This window comes from Symsagittifera roscoffensis, chromosome 4 (genome assembly GCF_963678635.1).
Source record: "Symsagittifera roscoffensis chromosome 4, txSymRosc1.1, whole genome shotgun sequence".
NCBI classification, from domain to species: Eukaryota; Metazoa; Xenacoelomorpha; order Acoela; family Convolutidae; genus Symsagittifera; species Symsagittifera roscoffensis.
In genome coordinates this window covers 67,551,856-67,576,836 of record NC_087065.1, presented here as the reverse complement: position 1 = coordinate 67,576,836, position 24,981 = coordinate 67,551,856, and the positions used below count along the sequence as shown (strand labels likewise).

The following is a 24,981-nucleotide window of genomic DNA, read 5'->3' as shown; positions in this document are numbered from 1 at the left end:
ATGTTTAGTGTTTTGTGAAACATCATTATTGGTAAAGTTTTAGCGAATTGCATTTAAATATGTTGAAAATGCGGCGATTTCGATTCTTACTTTTGTGTGTTTTGACGTTTGGGGTGGTGATGTGCTTTGAGTTTCTGTTCGTTCTAGTATAGATAAATAAGTATATATTATTGCAAAAACTTCGTTGGTGAATATCAAAATTGCTCTCTGTGAGTTATGATATTGTATACTTTTGATGTATTCTGTGAATACAATAGAAAATTCTAAATCAATATCGTCTGTTTGAATAATATATTTATTATATGGTCTTGGTGTGCTGATTTCTATGGTGTAGATTCCGTATTGTTGTGTTAGATTACATATTTCTTTTAAATAATTTTCTATAATTTGTCTTTTGATTTTTACATCTGGTAATTTTGTTTTACATGGACTGATTCCTGGTTCAAACAAATTTATAAGTAAATTTTTGCAAAATCGTGTCTGTCCTCTATCATTTAGTGAATTTATAATAAAGGAAAAAACTGTTTCTTCATCTGGACTTTCGTCACTTTGGGTTTTGCTCATTTTTTTGTTTGAATACTGTCAGTATATATTTGTTAATATGTCTGATTGGTTGATTCCAATTGTATAGATGTACTGGTTTGTGTTTATATTTCTTTTTTATTCTGTTTTTTCCTTTTTTCGATGAAATTGATGTTGTTACTGAATCGGAAAAATATACTGGATCCTGGATTGGGTAAGTTTTTTTTATTGTATCTTCTTTTTTGTATAGTTCATCTAGACTACTGACTTCTGATTCGGAGAATGCATTTCTGTGTTTTGAAAATCTTTTTCGTGTTTTATGTCTTTGTTTACTTATAATTGTTATTTTTAGTGTTTGTCTTTTTGTGTGAATATATTCAACTTTTTGTGTATGTGGGGTTATTACAAGATCGTAATTTTGGTTTTCTATTTCACAGTTCTGTATTACGATTGTCTGTTTATTTCCTAGGTATTTCAATGACATAAGGTTTAGGATGATGGGTGCAAAATTGTTTTTAGTGGTTTTTATTTCCTAGACTGTTAGTCCTTCCGATTTTTTGGTTAGCTTAACCTGGGTCTTTTTAGTCAGGGTTGCAGAGAAAAGTATATCAATTCCGAAGAATGATTTTAATTTCTCATGGCTAGTATAAGCTAAGGTGTTAACTTGCTTAATCTTACTTAGGGGTAGTGATTGTGTTCAAGGGTTGGAGAATAGTAAATCGATCCACAAGTTTCAGGTATAATTAGAACGCGAGTAGTTCGTTAGATACTATTTTAAACTTACTAAGTTTAAGATTTATCCTGGGTCGTATAAGAGGAGGGGTCAAGTGAAGAATGAATAACCGAAGTTCTTCACTGTTTAGCTTAATTTGAATGGTTAGTATTTTAAAAATTTCTATTAGTCCTGGGTCTATTGAAAAGATTGGGTAGTGAATCGACGTTTGAGGTCGTTAGACACTTGATAAGTGTGTGGGGAGAACAAAATTGTTCTTTTTGATCCAAGGATAAGCCTTGATGATCAGAATTAAAAGTATAAAATAGAAAATTAAATGAGATCTAAGGAAGGCCTTGATGACCTGATTTTAAGATTGAATAAAGTTAAGTTTAAGTGATTTAAGATTTAAGATAAACTTTTGTGAAAAATCTAAAATTAATGAAGTCTTAGTGTTGATGAAATTAATTTATTTATGATTGCTCTTATGTTTTAGGTGATGAAGCTGAAACACAGGATGATTTTATATTTACTAACAATTTATTGTCATGCTACTATTTTTTGTTTTTCTTTTCAATAAATATATTTTTTTCAAATATATTTTATAATGTACTGCAGAAGAAACGACTTGAGATGTTTTTATCAATCGTTATTGAACAATAATAAATTGATTTAGCGCCTGTAATTTTCATTGTAGGTTTTCTTCAAGGAATTTGTGTTTGCAAATGAAAATCTAAATTCATTGCTAATAAGATTCTAAATAAAAAAGTTTGTGTTGGCTTTTGCCGTACGACCATGAAACTAAATGGTAAGTTTCTATGTAGTCGTATGTCGTCTCTTGTCCGAGGTCTTTTTCCAATACCGGGAAGTTCTCGTTTTGTACGGAATAGCGGCTCTGATCTATTGAGTCGTAGAGACCATTCAATTAAATTATTGTCGTGTAACATTTTGAAAATGTGTTGTCTGTTTTGCAATCTATTTTTGGTTAATTCTAAGCTAATTTGTTTTTTAAGGTCTTGTTTCGAGGTTTATGGTCGCACCAGATGAGTTAGGTTTGGGGTTCTAACTCATAGAGTAATTTCGGATAGGGTACACCGTCTGCTCGTCACGCTATCTTATTTTCGGCCGGATAGATTCGTGCAAATTCTTTGTCTAATAACGATCCTAATCTTACTCTTATATCTACTAGTCTCAGGTTGTTTAACTAGTCTCTGCTAGGCTCAATAGATCTAGAGTATACTGGTTTTTTGCGGCTGTTGAATATCTCGAGGAGAGGCAATTAATTTCTTTGTTAAATTCAAATCTCTCTGGTGCTGAAATTACAAGTAATTTCAGCACTTACAAATAAGTGGGTTGTTAGTTGGATGGGTTGTGATTGGTTTATATAAAACATTTTACAGTGGTAAAATATCTAATTTATAAATAATAAAATGTAGTCTAGATCAGGTTCCATTTTTGACTCCTTCACAATCATAAAATTTTGCCTGGCAACGATCTCTGTAAACTTTTATGCTTCGTTGATTACTGAAAAAAAATTATTAGATTAATTTGAATTCTCTTTTTCAATTTACAAAGTCTGTCATCAAGCTAATAAAATTACTGTCAAACTCTTATAACGTACTCTGTACATATTCTGTCCCTGAAGGAACTGTGACTGACTTGCTAGCTAATATAAAAATACAGTAAGTGAATACCTCCAAAAACAAAGAGAGGCGAAATCAGATGGAAAGAATTAAGGATTATTAGTCTCTTTGAGTTGAGAGCAATTTCAAACATGTTAAAAGTACAGACCGTTTTTCTTATTTGGCCCAAATAACTCGAATCTGATTTGATAATCATATGATTAACCAACATTCAGTAATCGAATTTCTCCTTTTATTGTTATAATAACATATCTATTGTAAATTTGGACCAAAATTTTCTGGAGACACACATTCTTCCGCCGGTAGCCAAGCTAATGAAAATAAATATTTCTCGCCAGAGAGGTCAATATACTTGATGGATTTCGGCCGCAGTTGATGAGATGAGTTTGAAGTTGAAGTTGACGATTGTGCAGATGTTGTTGCTCTTAATTCTGTATTTGCTGTAGTTTGTTGTTGAGGCAGAGACACCACTGCTAATTTAATTTCTCTCAAATCACAGTTTAGAAGCAGTGTGTTCTCATTCACAAACACAAATGTCTTGAAAACTACCGGTAAAATTGATCTGATATTAAGTAGAACAGTTTGTTGTCGGATGAGACTGCGATACAAAGTCACATTGTTGATTTCCCACTCCTAGGGTTCTTCTTTTCTCCCATCATACACTACCACAGCCACAATCTCGCCGACAGAACACAAACTCCAATATACATCTTCTCCATTGAGGAGTCCTTCAGTGTCGAGTAGTTTTCTATCCTTGATCATTTCATTGTCCGTTATGTCCAGAAGTGCCACTCTGTTTATTTTGCTTTCCCTATTTGCAATCACATCATAGAGACAGTTATTGCTGTCTAGTGCAATATCCCACAAATATTCTTTATTTGATTCTTTCAACTTCATCTGCTTTCTCTTTTCAAACTTCCCATTTGGCACGCTTGGACTAAACACTGTTATTTCACAGGAAAAGTGCAAAATAATATTTTCTTTTGTAGCAGTGTTGCCCTCGTTATAAATTCAATCTTCTCATCTCCAATCGCACTCTGCGTAACTCGCACCAATTCTCTCTTTTGTCGTTTCTTCATCCACTTGATTAAATTGAACTATCCTGTCATTCGCTAACTCTATTTTTGGCGGTTTGATTTGTGCAAAAAATTGTCTGGATAAATAATTTTTCCCACGCACAAGGATTCGGTCGCTTTCTCTATAACTCGGAACAAAACTGAATGTTTGTGTCAGTTATCTTATCTTTTTTCTAATTGATCAATCCCTATAACTTGTTGGTCCAGAATCAAAGTAACTCATATATCTGAATAAATAAGAGCAGCAGGAAAATGAAGATGAAGACAAGTTGGATAACGTTGAAAAGGCGAATGAGATGCGTTTGCCTTGAAATCATTTTTGAACAATTTCAAATGTTTTATCCAGGCAGCTTATTTCAATTTTATAGGGTGAATCATTTGTTGACAATCAATTAACTGAACAACCATTTTTTCTCAAAAATGTGATATCACTTTCATGCGCTTGTGCTTATTTTGTTTTGAATTATTAATCAAAAGAAATAATTTTGTTCGATAAACACTGATGACGGGGACCGATCGTTTAGCACACCAATCTCTTAGCATAAAAAGTGGAAAATGAGTCTTTTAGCAGACCAACGTAATAAGAAGATGAATGATTGATTGACAGACTCAAAAAGACGCTCAGTCTGGAGCCAAGTTTCCCCAATTAAGTCAATTATCTCATGATTTGTCAACAAAACTATCAGCTTCAAAAACACAACAGTCCAAATTTGCGGCAAAACAAAGAGTTAGACGCACAATAACACTCGTGTTGAATTGAAACCAAACGGAGCAAGCGGTCGTTAATCGCCAATGCTGCGTTTGAAGTTAGCTATCACACTTTATAATTGTTCTGAGTCTGCTAAAAAAACTGTTCTGCTCAAAAACCGGTCTGCTAAAATCCCTACCACCACTGATGGCGCACGCGTATTTACTCGCCAAACCCCTTCTGGCAATTTTAACCACTGCTGAGCGATGCAAAGCAAGTTTTTGCTACACGTACCATTCAACTTCCAAAACAAATTCCATTGTACTCGATTTTTTGTGGCTGTTAAGCATTTATTTCTAATGACACTTTTGAGTCCTTCTCAATCATAAGAGCATTTAGAAATTCTGACCATTTCTAGAACCTTTTAAGTTCTACGCTTTTAATAGCCATAGATTCTCTCCAAAGTATAAACGCACTTAGAAATCCTTACCATTTCTAAAATCGATTTGAGCTTTTTGTTAAAGTTTAAGTTTAAAACTTGCCAAATTTTAAGCTTTTTGCCAAGCTTAATTTTACTGAACTTGGGAAAAAGCGAGTAAATAATTCATTTGAGTGTGATTAAAATGTTGCTTGGCAACGATCTCTGTAAACTTTTATGCTTCGTTGATTAGTGAAAAAAAAATGTTATTAGAATAATTTGAATTCTCTTTTTTAATTTACAAAGTCTGTCATCAAGCTAATAAAACTACAGTCAAACTCTTATAACATAATCTGTACATATTCTGTCCCTGAAGGAACTGTGACTGACTTGCTAGCTAATCTAAAAAAAAAACAGTAAATGAATAGCTCCGAAAATAAAGAGAGGCGAAATCAGATGAAAAGGATTAAGGATTAATAGTCTCTTTGATTTGAGAGCAATTTCAAACAGGTTAAAAGCACAAACATATTTTCTTATTTAGCTCAAATATCTCGAAACTGATTTGATAATCATATGATAAACCAACATTCAGTTATCGAAATTCTCCTTTGATTGTTATATAACAACATTGTTATTGTAAATTATGATCAAATAATAGAAAAAACTCAATGTGTCTTGTACTCTAAATGTAGAAGCTTTGGCTTTCCGTCTAGTTTAGTAGATGCGAATAGTGTTGAGCTATCAATGGAACACCATATTACTGTATCATAAACTTTACCTTTTTCTTCGATTGGGTCAATTCTTTTCTTCTCTCCTTCAGCCACCTCCGACATATCTTTTTCAAAATTCATTTTGTAAACAAAAGAGTGTAGGCTATTTGAAGCAAACAAGTAGCCTTCTGCAGTTTCTGGAGACACGCATTCTCCCGACGGTAGCCAAACTAATGGAATTAAACAATCCATGCCAAAGAGGTCAATATACTTGATGGATTTCGGCCGTAGTTGATGAGATGAGTTTGAAGTTGAAGTTGACGATTGTGCAGATGTTTTTGCTCTTAATTCTGTATTTGCTGTAGTTTGTTGTTGAGGCAGAGACACCACTGCTATTTTACTTTCACTCAAAGCACAGTTTAGAAGCAGTGTGTTCTCATTCACAAACACAAATGTCTTGAAAACTACCGGTAAAATTGATCTGATATTAAGTAGAACAGTTTGTTGTCGGATGAGACTGCGATACAAAGTCACATTGTTGATTTCCCACTCCTCGGGTTCTTCTTTTCTCCCATCATACACTACCACAGCCACAATCTCGCCGACAGAACACAAACTCCAATGTACACGTTGTCCATTGAGGAGTCCTTCAGTGTCGAGTAGTTCGTTTCTCTCCTTGATCATTTCATTGTCCGTTATGTCCAGAAGTGCCACTCTGCTCATTTGGCGTTTCCTATTCTTAATCACACCATAGAGACAGTTATTGCTGTCTAGTGCAATATCCCACAAATATTCTTTATTTGATTCTTTCAACTTCATCTGCTTTTTCTTTTCAAACTTCCCATTTGGCACGCTTGGACTAAACACTGTTATTTCACCGGAATGGTGAAAAATAATCACTTCTTTTGTAGCACTGTTGTACACAGCCCTCAATATATAACCAAACTTCTCATCTCCAATCGCACTCTGTGTAACTCGTACCAACTCTCTCTTTTGTCCTCTCTTCGAAGCCACTTTTTCATTCCCTTGAACTGGACTAACCTGTCCATCGCTACCTCCTCCAACTGCGCCCTCTGAACTATCCTCTGAGACTGGACTCTTGCCTCTGCTGAAGTCTCCGCCGTCAAGCGTCGAGGAACTACAAATCGATAATCTATCGATATCGTAGTCAACAGCATCCCCAAATATCCCTCTTTGTTGTCTTTCAAGTTCTTCCAACTCATTCAAAATATTTTCTTTGAACTTGCGCACATCCGTGATGTGATTTTGAACAAAACTGCGGACCTTGCTTGATTTCTGCTCAAGTTGGTTTGCAGTGGTCGCTTTCAAAACATCCTTTTGCATATTTTCGGCCTCCTGTGCTTGTCGAACTATCGCTGTCCAATCTTCTAAAATCCGAGCCAATTTTTGACAGTCTTTCCTGTTTTCAACAACTCTCGTCTGAATCTCTTTCTGCGGCTGAATATTGACTTTGATGTGCCCGACATCATGTTGTTTCCGATTGTCATCTTCGTCGTGTTCGGTCAGCCAGCACTTGTCACATAGCTCCACTTTACAGATGTGGCAATAGTAGCGAATAGTTGAAGTTGGGTGTTTTTCACAGTAAACGATTGAGGCGAATTCATAATGCGACCGGATCGAAGAAGCCACTGTTGAAGCTGTGTTCGGCCTTTCTAAAAGAGAAATAAATTCTAAGAGACTGAGATTATTCAAACTTTTGCCGACTTTCTTAAGGTCAGTCATATCAAAGTTTGTAAGCTCTTGATCGGTACTAAATTGGCGTTTATGAGAGCTTTTCTCAACTTTATGACCAAATTCCCATGTATCTGGAGTGCGCTCCTGGTTTCATCAATAGTTCAAATTCTGAAGGCATTCTTTTCGCTATAGCAATAAATGTTTGCCGAATTCTGATAATACATATGATTCATATGGGTTAGTTCTTTTTTTTGCGTTTTTTTTGCAATTGATCAAACTTTACTGCATGTTGAGATAAAAAAAAGCTAATGCAGTCTCGATTTAAAATAACACAAAACAAAAAAGAATAAAACTCAAAGTACAAACTCGTTTCTCGTACAATGGGTTAACTTTTAACAAAAAAGGAATAAGAAAAAAATGCTTTTCATGATTTATTTTAGATCGAAACTTGATTCCAAAAGTGGTTACAGGAATTGAGTTCCAGAACTAACGCAATTTTAAGAAAATCGGGCTAATTTTTTTTTTCTATGTAGATTTCTTTGAAAACTAATGATTAGTAGTGTTTAACAAATTCCAGTTTTTTTCTTTCAATTAGGATCTAATATCAGGAATTGGTCAGCTGGAATTAGCTGGCCTAGACATAGTGTTTGAGGCTCCCGCTGTCCTAGAGAATTGAAATTCAAGAAACTCATAAAAAATGTCAAAAAATTGTTCCCTTCCCATCACACTCCCCTCACACAGCACCGCCTTGGTACCAAGGGTCCCAATTTAATTGAAATTTTAATTCTCCTTTTAATTTTTTAAGCTTTAGACTATTAATCATTTCTATTCTGAACAAGCGGTTTCATTGTTGCTTTTTGTTTCGACTTTCGAATATTTGTGCTCGGGGTAGGTTTTTTTTTCTTCAGACAAATTTCGGCTTTTTAACTAGCCATTTTTGACGGAATTTTTTATACCATTCGAAAGCTATTGTTGTCGTGAGCCTAAATTGGAAAAGATATTTCACCTGTGATCATTTTTCGTAAAGTTATGAGGGTTTAAAGATTGGCATTTTGGCCATTTTGACCAATTTGGGACAATTAACGCGCGATATAATTCGCGCTATAAACGCGTAAGCGGAGAGTTAATCCGTTTTAGAAGTCGTTTTAAATTGGTTGAAAGAGGCTTATTTGACATAATTGATTTGTTACAAGGAGCAAAATCTATTCTTTTGTACTTTATATGCCGTGTGGGGGGATTGTTTTTATTTAAAAAAATTCAAATTTGAAAAAAAAATTTTTTTTTTCATTTTGTTTTATTTCATTTATTTTTTTATGCTACTACTGCTCCATAAACCTTAAAAGGCAGTCGGAACATTCAGGGCTTCGCCCAGATACGAGCAGTCTTGTATAGTTTTGAACACATACAGCAACTATACTTTGATAAGTTTTTTGTAGAGTAAGCGTAGGGTAAGTGTAATGTAATGGAATAATACCAAAAGACTGACTCTTCATTGAAACTTGGCAAACAAGTTTAAGGGGTATAAAATTTTTCTCACCAAATGATCGATAAATTATAACATGTAGAAGTTTATTGTTCCGACTTTCGATACGATAGTAACGGAATATTTGTGCTCGGGGTGGGTTTTTTTTCTTCAGACAAGTTTCAACGTTTTAACTAGCCATTTTTGACCAAATTTTTAAATATCATTCGAAAGGTATTGTTGTCTTGAGCTCAAATTTGAAAAATTATTTTACCTGTGATCATTTTTCGTAAAGTTACGGTGGTTTAAAGACTGCCATTTTGGCGAACTTGGGACAATTGACGCGCGATATATTTCCCGCAATTAACGCGTAAGCGGAGAGTTAATCCTTCTTAGAAATCGTTCCAAGTTAGTTAAAAGAAGCTTATTTGCCTCAATTGGTTTGTTACAAGGAACGAAATTTATCCTTTTGTACTTTATATGGCGTGTGGGGGATTATTTCAAAAACAATTCAAATTTTAGAAAAAAAAATTCATTTTGTTTTATTTCATTGAATTTTTTAATGTTATTACTGCTCCATAACCCTTAAAAGGCAGTCGGAACATTCAGGGCTTCGCTCTGATACGAGCAGTCTTGTTGTCGTTTTGCTCACCCTTGATGTGAAACTACTTTGGACTAGAGTGAGTTTTTTTAAAGCCAGTCAAGTAACAGAAACAAACTTCATGATTCGTTTATCTGATTTTTTTTAATTTTGATTTGGCTGCCAAAAAGACGCTTTTCAATGTCGAAAAAGTCTGGTATCAATATTAATGTTTCAGATTCTTTTTCAACGAATTTTCCGTATGTCATTCATTTAAAAGTTTTCAAAAGAAATTTTTTGCGCTATATGTAGGCCTTTTTTAACCGCCCACACTAGAGTTTCACGGATAATAAGCGATTGTCATGGATTATATCGGCAAGAAACGTAACCCATCTAATCACTTTTCATGACCAATCTAATCATTAAAATGAAGTTTTAGGGGACTATAAGGTGTTATTTGCAACATCAAAAAATTCATTATAATCCATTAAAATCGATTATTTTGCTTTCAATCGATCGCTTGTTTTTTCATAAAATCCCTGAAAATCGATAATATTTTGCAAATGGGAAGTGCTTGATCTTTTTTTTGCCGCTTTCACCGACGGTCGACATCAGGCCCCTTTATTTTCGGGCCCCTTTATTTTCAGGCCCCTCGCCGATTGGGAGTGTAAGAGTGTGCATGGGGGAAGGGTGTGGTAGCAGTTAGAAGTGTATGTGTGTGTATGTGTAGCTGTGTGAACTACTTGCACTTTCAGCACCAGGACAATTTGAATAATTCTTCGAGTACAGTTATTCTCATTCTGGAGAAAACTCGAGAACTAATACGCAAAAACCAGTAAACACTAGATCTATTGAGACTAGGAGATATAAGACTAAGATTAAGATTGGTATTAGACTAAGAAGTTGCACGAATCTATCCGGCCGAAAATAAAATAGCGTGACAAGCAGACGGTTTATCTCTTCTGAAATTACTCTATGAGTATAACCAAAATGTCATAACTCATCTGGTGCGAGCATAAGTGTTGAAAAAGACCTTAACTAACATAGAATTAGAAAATTAAAAGAAGAATTAGACAATTGCAAAATTGTACAAGTGTTAGATGGAATGGAGAATTTAACAGAGATGTCTCTAATGCTCAAAAAATCTAGCGCCAATATTCCGAACAAAATGAGAATTACCAGGTATTGCGAGAAGATCAAGAACAAGGCGCGAACAAGGAACAAGGCGCGAACAATGAACAAAACTTCACAGCGGGCCAACTTGCACCAAACAACAATTCAAAACTACTAACATAAAAACTTGATTATACTTGACAAAAAAATGAAAGTAAACTTTTTGTCTGAAGTTTTTTTATAACGTCCTCGTTTTTGAAGTGATTTCCCTAGTTGAACCAGTTTGCGGTAAATGCACACCCACCCTTCCCTTTTTTTTCGTCATAATTGATTGTTGGTTTTTTGATGCAATTTGGAGTTTTTCGACACTGCGCGATCAGAAAAGGTGTAATTTATACTACAGTTGTTCTATTTTGTTGCTAATTTAAATTTTAATTTTTAAATTGATGGTTTTTAACTCAAGAGTTGCAGAACAGTTCCATCATTTGTTTGATTGACTTTGTGAGACTTTAGAGTTTTTTTAAAAAATACACAAAACTGTTCAGCGTCAAAAGTATCTGTAGAGCTAGTGAGTATTTCTTACCAAGTGTAGTTTATGAAGGATTTTTTCCCATTTTCTGTGCTTTTTAACCATTTTTGGTAAAAGTGGTTTCTAGATAAACGAAATATAGGTTAAAATAATCTTTACAAAATATTTCTACTAACCAATCATATTCAATCTCTGACATTGACACTTATTCGTAAGTGGTGAAACTACTTGTACTTTCAGCACCAGAACAACTTGAATAAATCTTCGAGTACAGTTATTCTCATTCTGGAGAAAACTCAAGAACTAATACGCAAAAACCAGTAAACACTAGATCTATTGAGACTAGGAGATATAAGAGTAAGATTAGGATTGGTATTAGACTAAGAAGTTGCACGAATCTATCCGGCCGAAAATAAAATAGCGTGACAAACAGACGGTTTATTTCTTCTGAAATTACTCTATGAGTATAACCAAAATGTCATAACTCATCGGGTGCGACCATAAGTGTTGAAAAAGACCTTGACTAACATAGAATTAGAAAATTAAAAGAAGAATTAGACAACTGCAAAATTGTACAAGTGTTAGATGGAATGGAGAATTTAACAGAGATGTCTCTAATACTCAATAAATCTACGCCAATATTCCGAACAATATGAGAATTACCAGGTATTGCGAGAAGATCAAGAACAAGGCGCGAACAAGGAACAGACCAATTCACCATATGCTAGTAAAACGGAGACCGGCGAAGAAGTTTTTAAATTTAGAATCCTTTAGGCACTAAATTTAAATTTTCATTTATTGACATAAAAACAATCTACAGATTAAGCCTTCAACTGAAATGGTGCTAAAATATTATTTAAACAATAACGACTGAAAAAAAGAGCACAAATCGTTCCCCCGAAAATCGGCAGTAAATTAAAACTTCTGAATAAAAATACTTTTTGAATAGAAAATATAAAAATTAGTTAGTATAAAGAATTATTGCTAGTTTCCTTAGTTTGAACACATCATCTTTTCTTCATATAAGCTTCATAATCTAAAACATAACAGCATCAATTAAGAAACTAATATCATTCAAATCCTAAATTAAATCTTCTCTAAACTTGAACTTTTTAATAAATTTTACCAAGGCTTATCCTTGTTTTCTCTTAAATTACCTTTTTTTAAAAAACAGATCATCAAGGCTTTCCTTGTTTCTTTAATTTCAAATAAATCAAAATAATTTCCCTAAATTCTGATCATCAAGGCCTCCCTTGGATCAAGCAGAACAATTTTGTTCTCACAACTTTATTATTTTAAGTGTCTAAAGACCAAAAACGTCGATTCACTCTCCAATCCTTACAAACGACCCATAGAAATTCTTGAAAAAACTAACCATTTTAATTAAGATAGACAGCGAAGAACACCGATTACTCATCCTTCACTTGAACCCATCCTCCTAGATGACCCAGGCTAAAACACTTGAAACCTAATCAGTCATAAAATAGTACCTAACAACCTACTTGCGTTCTATTTCTACCTGAACCTTGTGTGGATTGATTTACATGATCTAAAAGAAAAACAGTCCTAACTTGGTTCATAATTGATTATTTTGTCCATAACATCGATTTCAAAGCACAATCAAGAAAAAGTTTCCGGCCACAAAGCTCAGACGACGAAAATGTATCAGCAGACGAAACAGACTATGTTTGGGACTCTGATTGGTCTCACCCATAATTTATTAATATAACCACAAAATATCAAGTGCAGCAAATACAATTATCTCCGTAAATAGGGAATTTGTTAAAATAACTCCACTTACTATCGATTGAACACGTTTAAACTATAATGCAATGTTCACTGATAGAACAGGGAATAATAGTCTAAACTCCACATTCATTAAAACACAACTAAATATAAATGGAACAAGAAATCTTACGCAACAATAAAGTCAAACTCCATCACATTTTGTTAATGAAGAAATAGTCGAGACAGTGCCAACAACAACACCACCAAGACCAGAAACAAAATCACGTAAAACACAACAAAAAACATTTTACGAGAAGCCCACATTATTCAGAAGATGAATATTATTTTAATCAAAACGAACAACGATTTACAACAAATCAACAAAACAATAACTGGAATATTGATCAACCAGATCCTATTTATCAACCAAATCTTTTTGAACCATATATAAGATATGAACAAACATGACATTCAAGTGAAAATTTTCATCCAAGACAAAACTCAGCATCATACAACAACAATATTTTTTTCAATCACAAAATCCAATAAATACACAAAGTTATCAACCAACACAAATGCAAAATGAAATACCATTGCCATATTTTTTACAACAACACGAAATTACAAAAACACAACTTACAATCTTTTCGCAAAGGCCAAATGCCGCAGAATCATCTCGAATGACTATGAATCCATGCCTTTTGAGTCGTTCTTCCATATCTTCCAATAAACCACTGATGATATTCACAGGAAGTAGAAGATTTTTTAAATGCAGTTACAGCTAACTTAATTTCATAATTAGGACTTGAACAGGTAAACATGCGACTTCATCAAAATTGGATACATAGACGCACAGCTCTAATTCAAACCACACTTGATGGCGCAGCACAAAAATGGTTTTCAGTTCTACCAATAGACATTAAATCAGATTGGAAAAAATTCAAACAAAAGTTTTCAAAATGTTCGACTCTGAACAAGATAAACAACATGAAAGAGTTTTATGTTATGAAATCCGTAGACTCCCTAACGAAACAATTAAACAACTTGCAGTAAGAATCGAAACATTGGTGAGAAAAGCTTGAAATCAAAATATGAAATCTACTGCAATCTTAATGATGACTTTAACACCACAACTACGAAAAATAGCAAAAAAAGAGAGCCTCACATCCAACCCCATTTCGAGAACCCGACATAGACTTCCGAAAACTAGTAGAGAAAAACTAGAACAAGCTAAATTCACAATGAAATTGGAAGAAACAAAAAACATTAAATTACAATTTGTAAACAACATCCATACAAGCACTTCACAAATATATAACATACACGATTTCGACGCTGAACTAGCTGAAAAAAATAAGCAGATTTCAAACATCTGTGAGAAAAATCCAAATTTTTGAAGGTAAACCATCATTCAAAAAATGGTATAACTATTGCCGTAGATAGGAACATAGCATTGCTGAATGTAGACAAGAACAGCAAGACAATCAGAATAGACCTTAAAAATACAGAAAACCAAATATATTTTTTATCAATACATGATAAAAAGATCAAAACCTACCAAACAAGATTTTTCACGGTAATAAGAGTTCAAGGAAACCACTCCCAGATAATTAGAATAACTATAGACGACAATCGCTTGATCGAAATAACTATCGCGGAAGATCTCCAGATTCAAGAAATTCACAAAAATTTTCATAAAACAGACACGGCAGATCAAATAGCCAAAATAGCCAGTATCGAATTAATTACTCAAGGTCAAACTCAAACAGAAGTAATTGCTTGAACTACAACAGAAATCGTTCCAATTCAAACTCTCGAAATAGATATTATTCAAACGACCGATCCAGAAATTCTGCCTTTAAACGAAACAGGAATAACTTAAAACATAGAAATAGACAATAATTAGACAATAGATCACGAAAACACGAAACTATTCAAAAAACAGATCAAACTATAACAACAATTACAATAGATCACGAGATAACCCTAGAAACTATAATTAACCAAATAGACAAAAAAAAATTTCTCAGTCACCACACAGAAAAAATACACAATCCAATACCATCTTCATCATGGATCAAAAACAATTCACCACGAAATCCAATAAAACAAAAAGTATATAAAACAAAGTTATTTCCCTTAAAACAAAGTAGAAAAGGAAAACTTAACCGATAATATAAATTTATCAAGACTTCCAGACTTAGACTCGAAATACACAATAAGTAAAGTTTTCAATCTATATGACCCTCTAGATAATATACCTCTGAGAAAAACAGAAATAAAAAACATATTTCTACCAGCCAGAGAAAGTGACCCAAGATTCATTTTAAAAATAACAAAATTTCGACCCAATTATTCGACACATTAAATCTGGGCACAAATACAAAGCAAAACCTGTAAAAGCAGATATTACAATTTTAGGAAATACAACCATAAATGAAAACACCGAAATCCTGGAATACCAAACACCCGAAGCAAAAGTACCCTGTGTTCCTTCAAGTATGATACTCAAAGCATTTCAAAATTCATAAACATACTTTAATTACAAAAAAAACATACAGGAGGAGAAAAAACATACTCAAATTTTATACCGAATTTTTATTTTCCAAATACACCAATTTGAATTAAAGTATTATGTTACGTGTGTATAACGTGTCAATTAAACAAACCATATCCACATCAGAAACAAATAGCAGAAAAAAAGACAGGAATACAGGAAAATGTTTATATTTCAACCAAAGAATATTATTTGATACAAAAGGACCTATATCATCATCGTCAGAAGGAAACTCATATACAATGGTTATAGTCGACGCATTTACACACTATGTAGCTCTCAACCATGTACCTCATTGCAATGCTTATCATGCATATACGACACTCTACGAACATCTCATGCCCCATGGACTAATGGTTTAGTCGAAGGTATGAATCGATCATTACAAGAATATCTTAGATGTATAATTAATGGAAATGATTCAAAATACACAGAATGGTCACTAGACGTAAACTTGTTTCCCTTGGCCTACAACTCACAAATAACAACAACACTAGGATTATCACCGTTTGAAATGGTTTTCAACCAAAAACCACGGAAACCAATAATGTTTACAGCAAATTCTCCAAAAAATACAAAAGGTTTTTGTCAACGTACCAAGGAATCAGTTTGTTGCAATTTACCACTAGCTAAGCATTATGGAGATATTTTTCATCATCGACAAATCATAAAACTACCCTCCGCAATACATGCCAAATGGATTTTTAACAGAAAAAAAAACATTGAAATTTACCAGAAAGTAGCTAAAAAACTATTACGAAAACAAAATGGTCAATCACAAATAAGTTCATAATTTACACCAGCCACAAAATTAAAAATTGGAACATAAGTAATAATACCAATATATAAGACACAAAAAGTAATATCTAAAAAACTGCAGCCAATCCAAAAAGGACCATTTCAAATTATTGATAAGCTCACTGAAGTAACATATAAGCTTATCAATTCAAATACTAAAGAAATATTTCAACACCGCAATAATTTTTTGCCATATTACCCAAAAAAACACGCATTTTGCAAGTTAACACATTTTTATTCCTTCACAGTACTAAAAATGTCCATGACAACTCAAATGCACAACATCATTAAAAACATGACCTAAATTTTTCAACACAATTATTAGATTTTAAAAAAATAACACACCGATTTCATCCGATAAAATCAAAAAACAAAAACTTCAAAATAAAGAATTAATAGAAATTAGAAGAAAAGTTATACCACAAGAACCAAAAAAAATCACAACGTCAATCATCACGACTCCGAAATCAACCACGAAAAGATTACAAGACTTTCATTCCACAATCTAAAATATTAAAGAAAGTTGAATTTCAAAAGCGCCTCTCCAATCAATTAAAAATTTTAGACATTTTAGAACATGAAAAGATTCTCTACTTTTCATATTTCATGCAACCACCCTTAAATGTCTAGTTCAAATTCAGCCAATGAGAAACTAGCTCAACATCACCCCATTCTGACATCACTTCCTTATCCGACACATTATTTACTTAGAACATATCTGGAACTATAACTAAGAGACCTCCAGGTCAAAACTGAGCAACATGTTCATATTTGACAACTGAAATAAACCAAATCCAAATGTTATAACCCTCCCCTATCAACCAGTACAAAAATTTCGAAAAATTGTCTCATTTTATACTCCAAATTTCCCCCAAAGAGAAATATTGAATAAGCCTTAAGCAAAAATCAGACATGACCATTTAGCCGTAAGTTCATTTAATCCCTAAGTAAACGCAATCATCTCAGAAAAAAATTAAAACTAGAAAACTCATTCCTAGACCTCCACCATTGCCTATATCAAAAATTGCTCATGCCCAGCGCACTTGTCAAAAAATTAACAAACAATCAAACCACACTCAATTTCCAACTCGAAAAATAAAAAAAAAATTGACGAACCGAATCATTTTTTAAATGCTTCTTTCTCAATCAGTTCGACTTTTAATGACAAAAATTTGAAAAAAAATTCATTCTTTTCATTCTTTTTTCAATTTAGTATATTTTTTCTGGTAGACGCCCTCGAAATGTTCCTCCTCCTCTTCATAATTGTTTGCAGCTTTTTCGTAATTTTCCATTCCCTAACCAAAGCCAGCGTCAACTTCTCAAAAATCCTTGACCACCTCCTCAGGTACGATATTTCAACAACTATCTAAACAATAGATCAATTAATTAACAAGAAAGACATACTTCTCCTTTTAGTAATACTTTTAACCTTCTTAGTCCCCTTAAGTCTCACAATATGTAAATGCATTTAAAATGGCAATACTTACCTTTGCATGAGCAACAGTTTTTTTATTCGTTTTCATAGAAAAACATTATAAACAACACACATTTTACACCTAAAAGAAAAAATACAGAGAAATTTTCAAAATTGCTAATCAACAACCATTACAACAATCCCAATCGACTAGGACATCCCAAGAACTCCCAACAGCACCAACGTCTAGTCAACTAAGTCAACCCCAGTCATCAACACGCATTTCATTTCAAGAATTCAAGAAAGTCCATACACTTTTGAAGAAAGACATGCATTATTATCAGAATTTTTGATACCCGTAGTTTGCCATGCACCTCTAAGCGAACCAGAGAAAGGTAAAATATACCCTTCTCTGCAACAAGATCTTGGTAGAACAAGATATCCTAGTCAAAACCAAAATCAGATATCTACCATAGATAGACCAAGAATTCATCCCAGACGAATTAGAAATTTCGCAACACCCAGAGTTGTTTTTATTATACCCTCATCACCATCCACAAATCCTCTAGATCTCTCAAGTAGTATAATTCAAAGTTCTCATCCACCATTAAAAACATTTTCACAATAAACACTCCATCGGATTATATAGGATCAACCCTCACATCCGAACAAGTTCGTGAAAATCCATTTAATCCTCCAACTTCAACACAACGTCTCACCCATTGGATGACACAATCTCTTGCACAAGGTGAACGAAACTTGGTAAGGGACCCCATAAATATCTTATCAGATACATCTTTGTCACTACCAGAAACCCCATCACTACTCTCAACACCTTCAACAATAAGCCAAACTCCAACCACACAAACACTCCAACCAACATTATAAATTAAGACAACAGACACAGAGAATTTTTAAATCATAAAATGCCTCCACGATTAGATTGGAACACATTCGTAGCACCCCCACCCTTATTTGGACAACATCTTGATAGCCACAGATTACACAATTGGGCACTCAACAGCTTACAATACAGAAACGAAATTCACAAAGATATACAAGAACATAACATACAAATTCTAACACAAGACAATTTGACACTCGAATATGAATTTACAGTAAAATTTAAAAAATTATTTTATCACCCTCTATCCTTAGCCTCACCAAATATAACAGCTTAATCTTTACCTCCCCCATTTATAAAAACAGAACTTATCTACAAATACGACAGATAAACAAAAAACAGTTGGATACATAACATTCTACAACCTATATTCCTGACTATCTTACACAAGTATCTTTATTTAGCTTTCTTCGGCAAAACCATCTCCCCGTGTACTTTTAAAGCCTACATCTCATCAAAATCCTTCCCCCGAACAGGACCACGAGACCTCGTTGTTACACCTCGTAGATTGCGAAGAAAATGACCAAAAAAAACTACACATGTACGCAATAAATCAAGTAACTCAATGCGAATCACAACCACAGAAAATAGAAACAACAAACATAAGGTATAAATTCAAAGCAATAATCTCAGCTAAAAAAGTACATTGTTTCCAAGTCTCAAATGGAAACAAAAACCGACTTGATTATGAATTTCTTTCCCCAAAGTTTTATTGAAAGACTCCTACATCTAAACCCTGACTATTGTGAAAATGAATTAATACGATTGAATAATACCGCAAATAAAGGCACAAATCAAACTTAAGTCAATTTTCAAGTACATCCAGTACATCAAGCCGAACTAGAAAGATATCAAGGACATATGAAATAAGACGACAAAGACCCATTCCACGGCGGACACCCATTCCACGGCGTTTACAAAAACTATCACTAATAAAAAATACTTATTTTGGCCCAATTCATTGTGACATCCATTTTAGACATGAAATTAGATTATACAATAAGCATAATTTTTCAAGAAAAGTCACTATCAAAACTAGAAACACTACATCATTTATGCGAACTAGGACGAACACAAATCCTCCAATCACTTACATTAGCAGTACCAAAAGAACCTTATGCAGGATATCTATTATCAAGAAACAGATTAAATTTTTTTGACTTTGTGGGAAATATATTATGGTACCAGACATGCACTAAAAAGTTTTACCGTTAGATGTTTTTGAAGACAAAATGTTTCAAAAGAATTCCTATATTCTACAAAAATAGTACTTTTTGTTGATAAACTTTCCAGACGCACAAACTTTTGGGACACAGCCGTACCCTGGTGATCTGAAAATAGCCACAATGTTGTACAGCTAAATCCAGATGAAGATAAATACTACCTTCTCACCCCATATCCTAGTCTTATGCCACTATTAAAACAATTTTCACCAGAACTCATCAGAGCTTTTGCCCGTAACCCAAATATAGATCTACAATCCATAGGTATATATTCAAGATCACATATACAACATCACATTCGTACACAATAATTTCAGGAACTCCTAATGAAAATGGACACAATCCAAAGACAACCAATGGATCAAAATTTAAGAAAACTTGCCGAAACCGCAGGCTTTTTGACATCCACGCACAAGGAATCTACGCACAAGATAGTCGACAAGGTATTTCCCCCATAAAAATTTTTAGTTTTGTTAACCTAAAAAACAATTTTCTCGCCTTTTCCAGGATGACCCTATTACATCTTAGAAAAATTTACTATTTTTATCCAATTTTCATTTTTTTGGGATTTCTTTTTTCCATGGCTAAAAAGAATATATAACACATGCGCTTTACACACACAAGTAAACAAACGAGCAAGCGTAGCACGCATCTTATTTGCAAGACTTTTTTCAATATTTTCAACCTCGATTAATGAAATATTTTTAGACGCTCAAATAAGTGAATATAACAAAAATTTATCAATCACATCAAATACATATGACAACTCACAAAGCGAATACAACACCCACTGCACCACAATTACAAAACCTCCAAAAAAGCCACTCACTATTTTTAGTATCACGACGAAACTATAGACATACACCGATATCAGGGCACAACTCCTCAAGTCATAGCTACCCAAGAAGCCCAGTTTCTCATATAGTAGTCCCATAACCAAACATAGACGACACATATAAACAGATCGTCGAACAGGCACATACCACTATTTTCCGTTCTCAGAACAACCATTTTTTTAGCCCACGATGAGCCGCCAAGTTGAATCCCTGAACCGCACCCTAACCTAGCCGTCAAACCTTCAACGCCAATATTCCCGTATTTCCCTTTCTGACCTCACCTCTTCCCCCTCGCCATCATTCATCATTAATTCACCACGCATGTATTCTGATGATTCCACAAACACTCTTTTTAACATCATTTCACAATTTAAAAAAAATCAAACATTGAAATCCCGGATGAATTCCAGAACTCTGAGCCCAGCCCGCCCACTTTTTCACAACTCCCCTTCCAACCTCTCCAGACTCAAACTCCCGAAGAAAACTCCCCAGCCCCTTCTCCTACACAAATGTCACTCCTATCTACTCCGCTCTGACGGAAGACCAACCCAACCCTTCTAGCCCTGTCACTGAAGAACTAGAGCACGAGCTTGATAATTTCATAAACTTACAACAGCAGCTTCTAACAAATAACACACTAACAAATCATAATTTAGCACACTCCATATCCTCTTCCGAATCCTCCAACTCAGTCTCCGCAGTAAAAGAAACCGAGCCCAGTGAGTATTTAAAAGAAAACATCCAAATCCCAAACACTTCCTCAGACCCGACCACCCCGATTGTTTGCTCTTCACCGGCAGCACACTAATACGAAAGAATTTCTCTGATATCAATTACGCTTTTTCCCACATTACACAAATACTAGCACTAACGACCACCAACTGAATTACGTAGATGAATATTGCCTGTTCCCATTGCTATCATGGACATCTCACTATCACTACACAAACCCCTTAGCACTCCCTTTGTATAATAATCCAGAAGACAATGGATTCTGTCAATCCCGATTACATCAATTAACTATTGCACGGCATGAAAAGCAATTTACCACCATTGGACTAACACAAACAATGAATAGACTTGTTGCACAAAAAGCTATTAGGTTTTCCATTAACCACTACGATCACGCAATTGCACAATACATGGAAGATACGATTGTTGAAGAAGACAAAGATACTGGCGCTCAATTGACTGAGAATTTTTTTTAAATAATCCGAATATGTATTTGTAATTAATAGCATGAATAAAAATTATGATAATATTATTTCTACAGCACTATAAGACACAAAAGCTTAAGATTCCTATTTCAATGAGTTTAATCATTTCTCACTCACTTTTCATTTCCTAACACCAACAAAAGGTGACTTGCACTTTTCACACGAGATAATGTTACGCACTAAATTAACCCACACATAAAGTTATTATAAATTTATTCAACACCACTAAATAACTAACACACCAGTACGAAACCCACAAAAAAGATTCAGTTTTTTCTAAATTCAAAATAACATCAACTTATTTTCTATATTTCACCTATTGTTTTAACAACACCAACATCCACGGCATCCTCCAAAATTACGACCCCATAAGACAAACGTATATATTCTGCCCACTAACCAAATCCTCTGAGGATGAAAATATTTGCCCACTAATCATTCCCAGTGAATATTTACAGCTCACCGAAGTCCACATTTTAGAATAATTTCACAAAACTAAGTACAATCATAAATTAGATATCCTCATACAAATCACATCATAATAATTCTCACTTTCTAAAGAAGAACTTATTATCATCCGAGCACTCGAGCTTCTATGGCCCCTCCTCCAGAATAAAAACGTCATCCGCATGCTTGCTAAACTCCACAAATCATCACACACAATTAACACTAAACTCCCAACTGGACTTTTTTGCCGACGACGATCCCTTGTGAGTATAATTAAATAGTTCAGTACCAAATTTGAAACACACTAATCATTTTATAAAAATGTTTCACCTTTATATTTTAGTTTTCAACATTCATCTATCTAAAGAAAAAACAAAATTAAAATCAAAACTTATTTGTATAAACATTTCAAATTCATGTTACCAAATTGCAGTATATATTTCAAACAGTAAATTTTTCATTTTCAAATGCAATATGTTCATAAAATTCAAATTCCACTGCAGTAAATTAATGAAAATTTTGTAAATTCATCAAAAAGCGCAAATAAATTGACAGTACTAATTTTTTTCTTGACGCTTCTTTTGTAATTTTGAATTTTTCAATTGCCCATAAATCACACACTCTCTCCAAATCGCACAACTTGCTCCGCTCAGGAAAAATTGTTTAATTGAATAAATTTCAAGTTTTAAACTTTCACTGATAACAACTCTAACTTGTTTTAACTTTCCTGTAACCCGGTTGGGAAGGAATTATAATCTAACCAACGCAGCGATCTAACGCCACAAAATCACAAGCTAACAGCATGACTGAGAAAGAAAATCCAACGGTTCCCGAACCGGAATAAAACCAGATTGAAACTGGATAAAATTTTCGTTCGAAAGCCCCTCTCAAATTTTATTGAAACCAAAGTCAGACGAGTGATAACCACATATAAACCCTATACTTAGAAAGCACAAAGTACATGTAATTTGGGTAGCATAGATTGAGATTTTGAGTCCGATACAGAACAATCTTGTTCAGTCTGGATTGTTTTCTAACAAATTTCTAAATTTTCATAATAATGATATATCGCAATTTAAAAATCCCTTTTTCTACCAAAACTTTTTAAATTTTTCCCTTTGAGTCTTCAGACAAGTTTTCATAAATTGAATATGAAAGAGCGAGCTAAAACTATTTTTTAGTAAAAAATGAACTATCTGATTTTCCATTGTTAGACAACTCCAGTTAATGTTCTAGTACAAACTTTCTCGATATAATTTCGATACCAAAATTAAATTTTATTTCCCAAAAATAATGTTGAGTTAAAGGTTTACTTTTAGAAAAATATTTATATTCGTTGAAAGAGATGGATGAACATGGTGTATGAGAAGGAAATGCAGACAATGAGAAGCTGTGACAATCATCTCACGCTCACAAAAACTATGTATTTTATCTTCTTGATAGTTAACTGTTTTGATCAGAACATCATATCAACATGATCGAGAAAAAAGATGAAACTCCATTCGGATATAAGCAATTAAACACAAAAAAGTTTTCGCTTGAATTTTGCAAGAAAATTTTAATTTTTGTGAAAATTGTTGATTTTTTGTTGAAATCAGATAAAAGTTTGTGACGTTAACATTTAAAAAAAAAGAAACCAAATTCTTAGAATCATCTTCTGTTTCTAAAACGAAAGATAACGTTAAAACCATCATTTTTTGATAGGAACGAGTTAAAAAGTTTTCCAAATCAAAATAAACATTATTATTAAAAAAAAATTTTGATAAAAAATCTGAAAAACTATATTTTTAAAAAGCTAAAAAGAATTCAAAAAAACTTTGATATGAATTTTTCAATTTTTTAGGAAAGTTTTCTAAACTATTTTAACAATAATCTATCTTTTTTTGATGAACATTTTTCATAAAGCTGAAAAAAAACTGATTTTTTTTTAATTTTTCTCGAAAATTTTTGAATCGAAACTATCGATAAAAATTTCAAATCAATCGATAAAAACAAACCAAAAAAATTGTCTTTTTCAATGACTTTTTCCATCAACTTAATATGAAAAGCAAGTTTGAAATGTTTTCGGATAACACTTTATCGTTTTTTTAAAATAGTTTTCTGGCGGAACAAATCAGTTTGACCGGCGACTGGGAACTAGCGCTAACAAAACTCACCTAACCTATTTAATTTGAAATTGACTTAATTGGAATACTTGTGTTTAGTATGTTTGAATCAAAACAAAACAAAGATAAGAAGTTTAATAATCAGTTAACTCGTTTATTTCAAAATAGATAATGAAAAATTGTTGTTATTCTAATTTTGAAAAAAAAAATTGTTATCGCAATAAACAAGACAATAGAAAAAGAATCTATTTTAAATGAGCAAACTTTAACTAGAAACAGAAATATATCCAAACGAAAAACTTTGGAGAGAAGATGTGCAGATAGTTTTCTCAACAGATTCGTCCGATTAATATCAAATGAAATTTTATGGAGAATGTTTTTGTTTGTAGTATAAAATCAAAAATACTACGATCTTTCACAATTATGCAGCGTATCGAAAATAATGCTTTGAGCTCAATACTGATTTTTGAATGAAGAGTTTTGTTATTTCAATTCAAAATTTCAGATTAATGTGTCTGAATCATTTTTAAAATTCTAATTGTTAATTTTATTGAAAAGAAATGTAGAATTTCTTAATAAATCTACTTCATTAAGGTTGTTTTGC

General features: G+C 33.2%; 1 protein-coding gene across 1 annotated transcript in view; it reads right to left on the bottom strand.

The window, feature by feature from the left end:
• Nucleotides 1–5,351: 5,351 nt before the first annotated feature.
• The window catches only part of LOC134843910 (uncharacterized), a gene marked incomplete at its 5' end in the record, with an annotated part of 38,554 nt that continues 18,924 nt past the window's right edge, over nucleotides 5,352–24,981 (bottom strand). Inside the window, 1 exon segment of the mRNA XM_063860250.1 lies at nucleotides 5,352–7,442. Within this exon segment, the coding sequence (XP_063716320.1) occupies nucleotides 5,725–7,442 (1,718 nt within the window). The 3' untranslated portion in view covers nucleotides 5,352–5,724.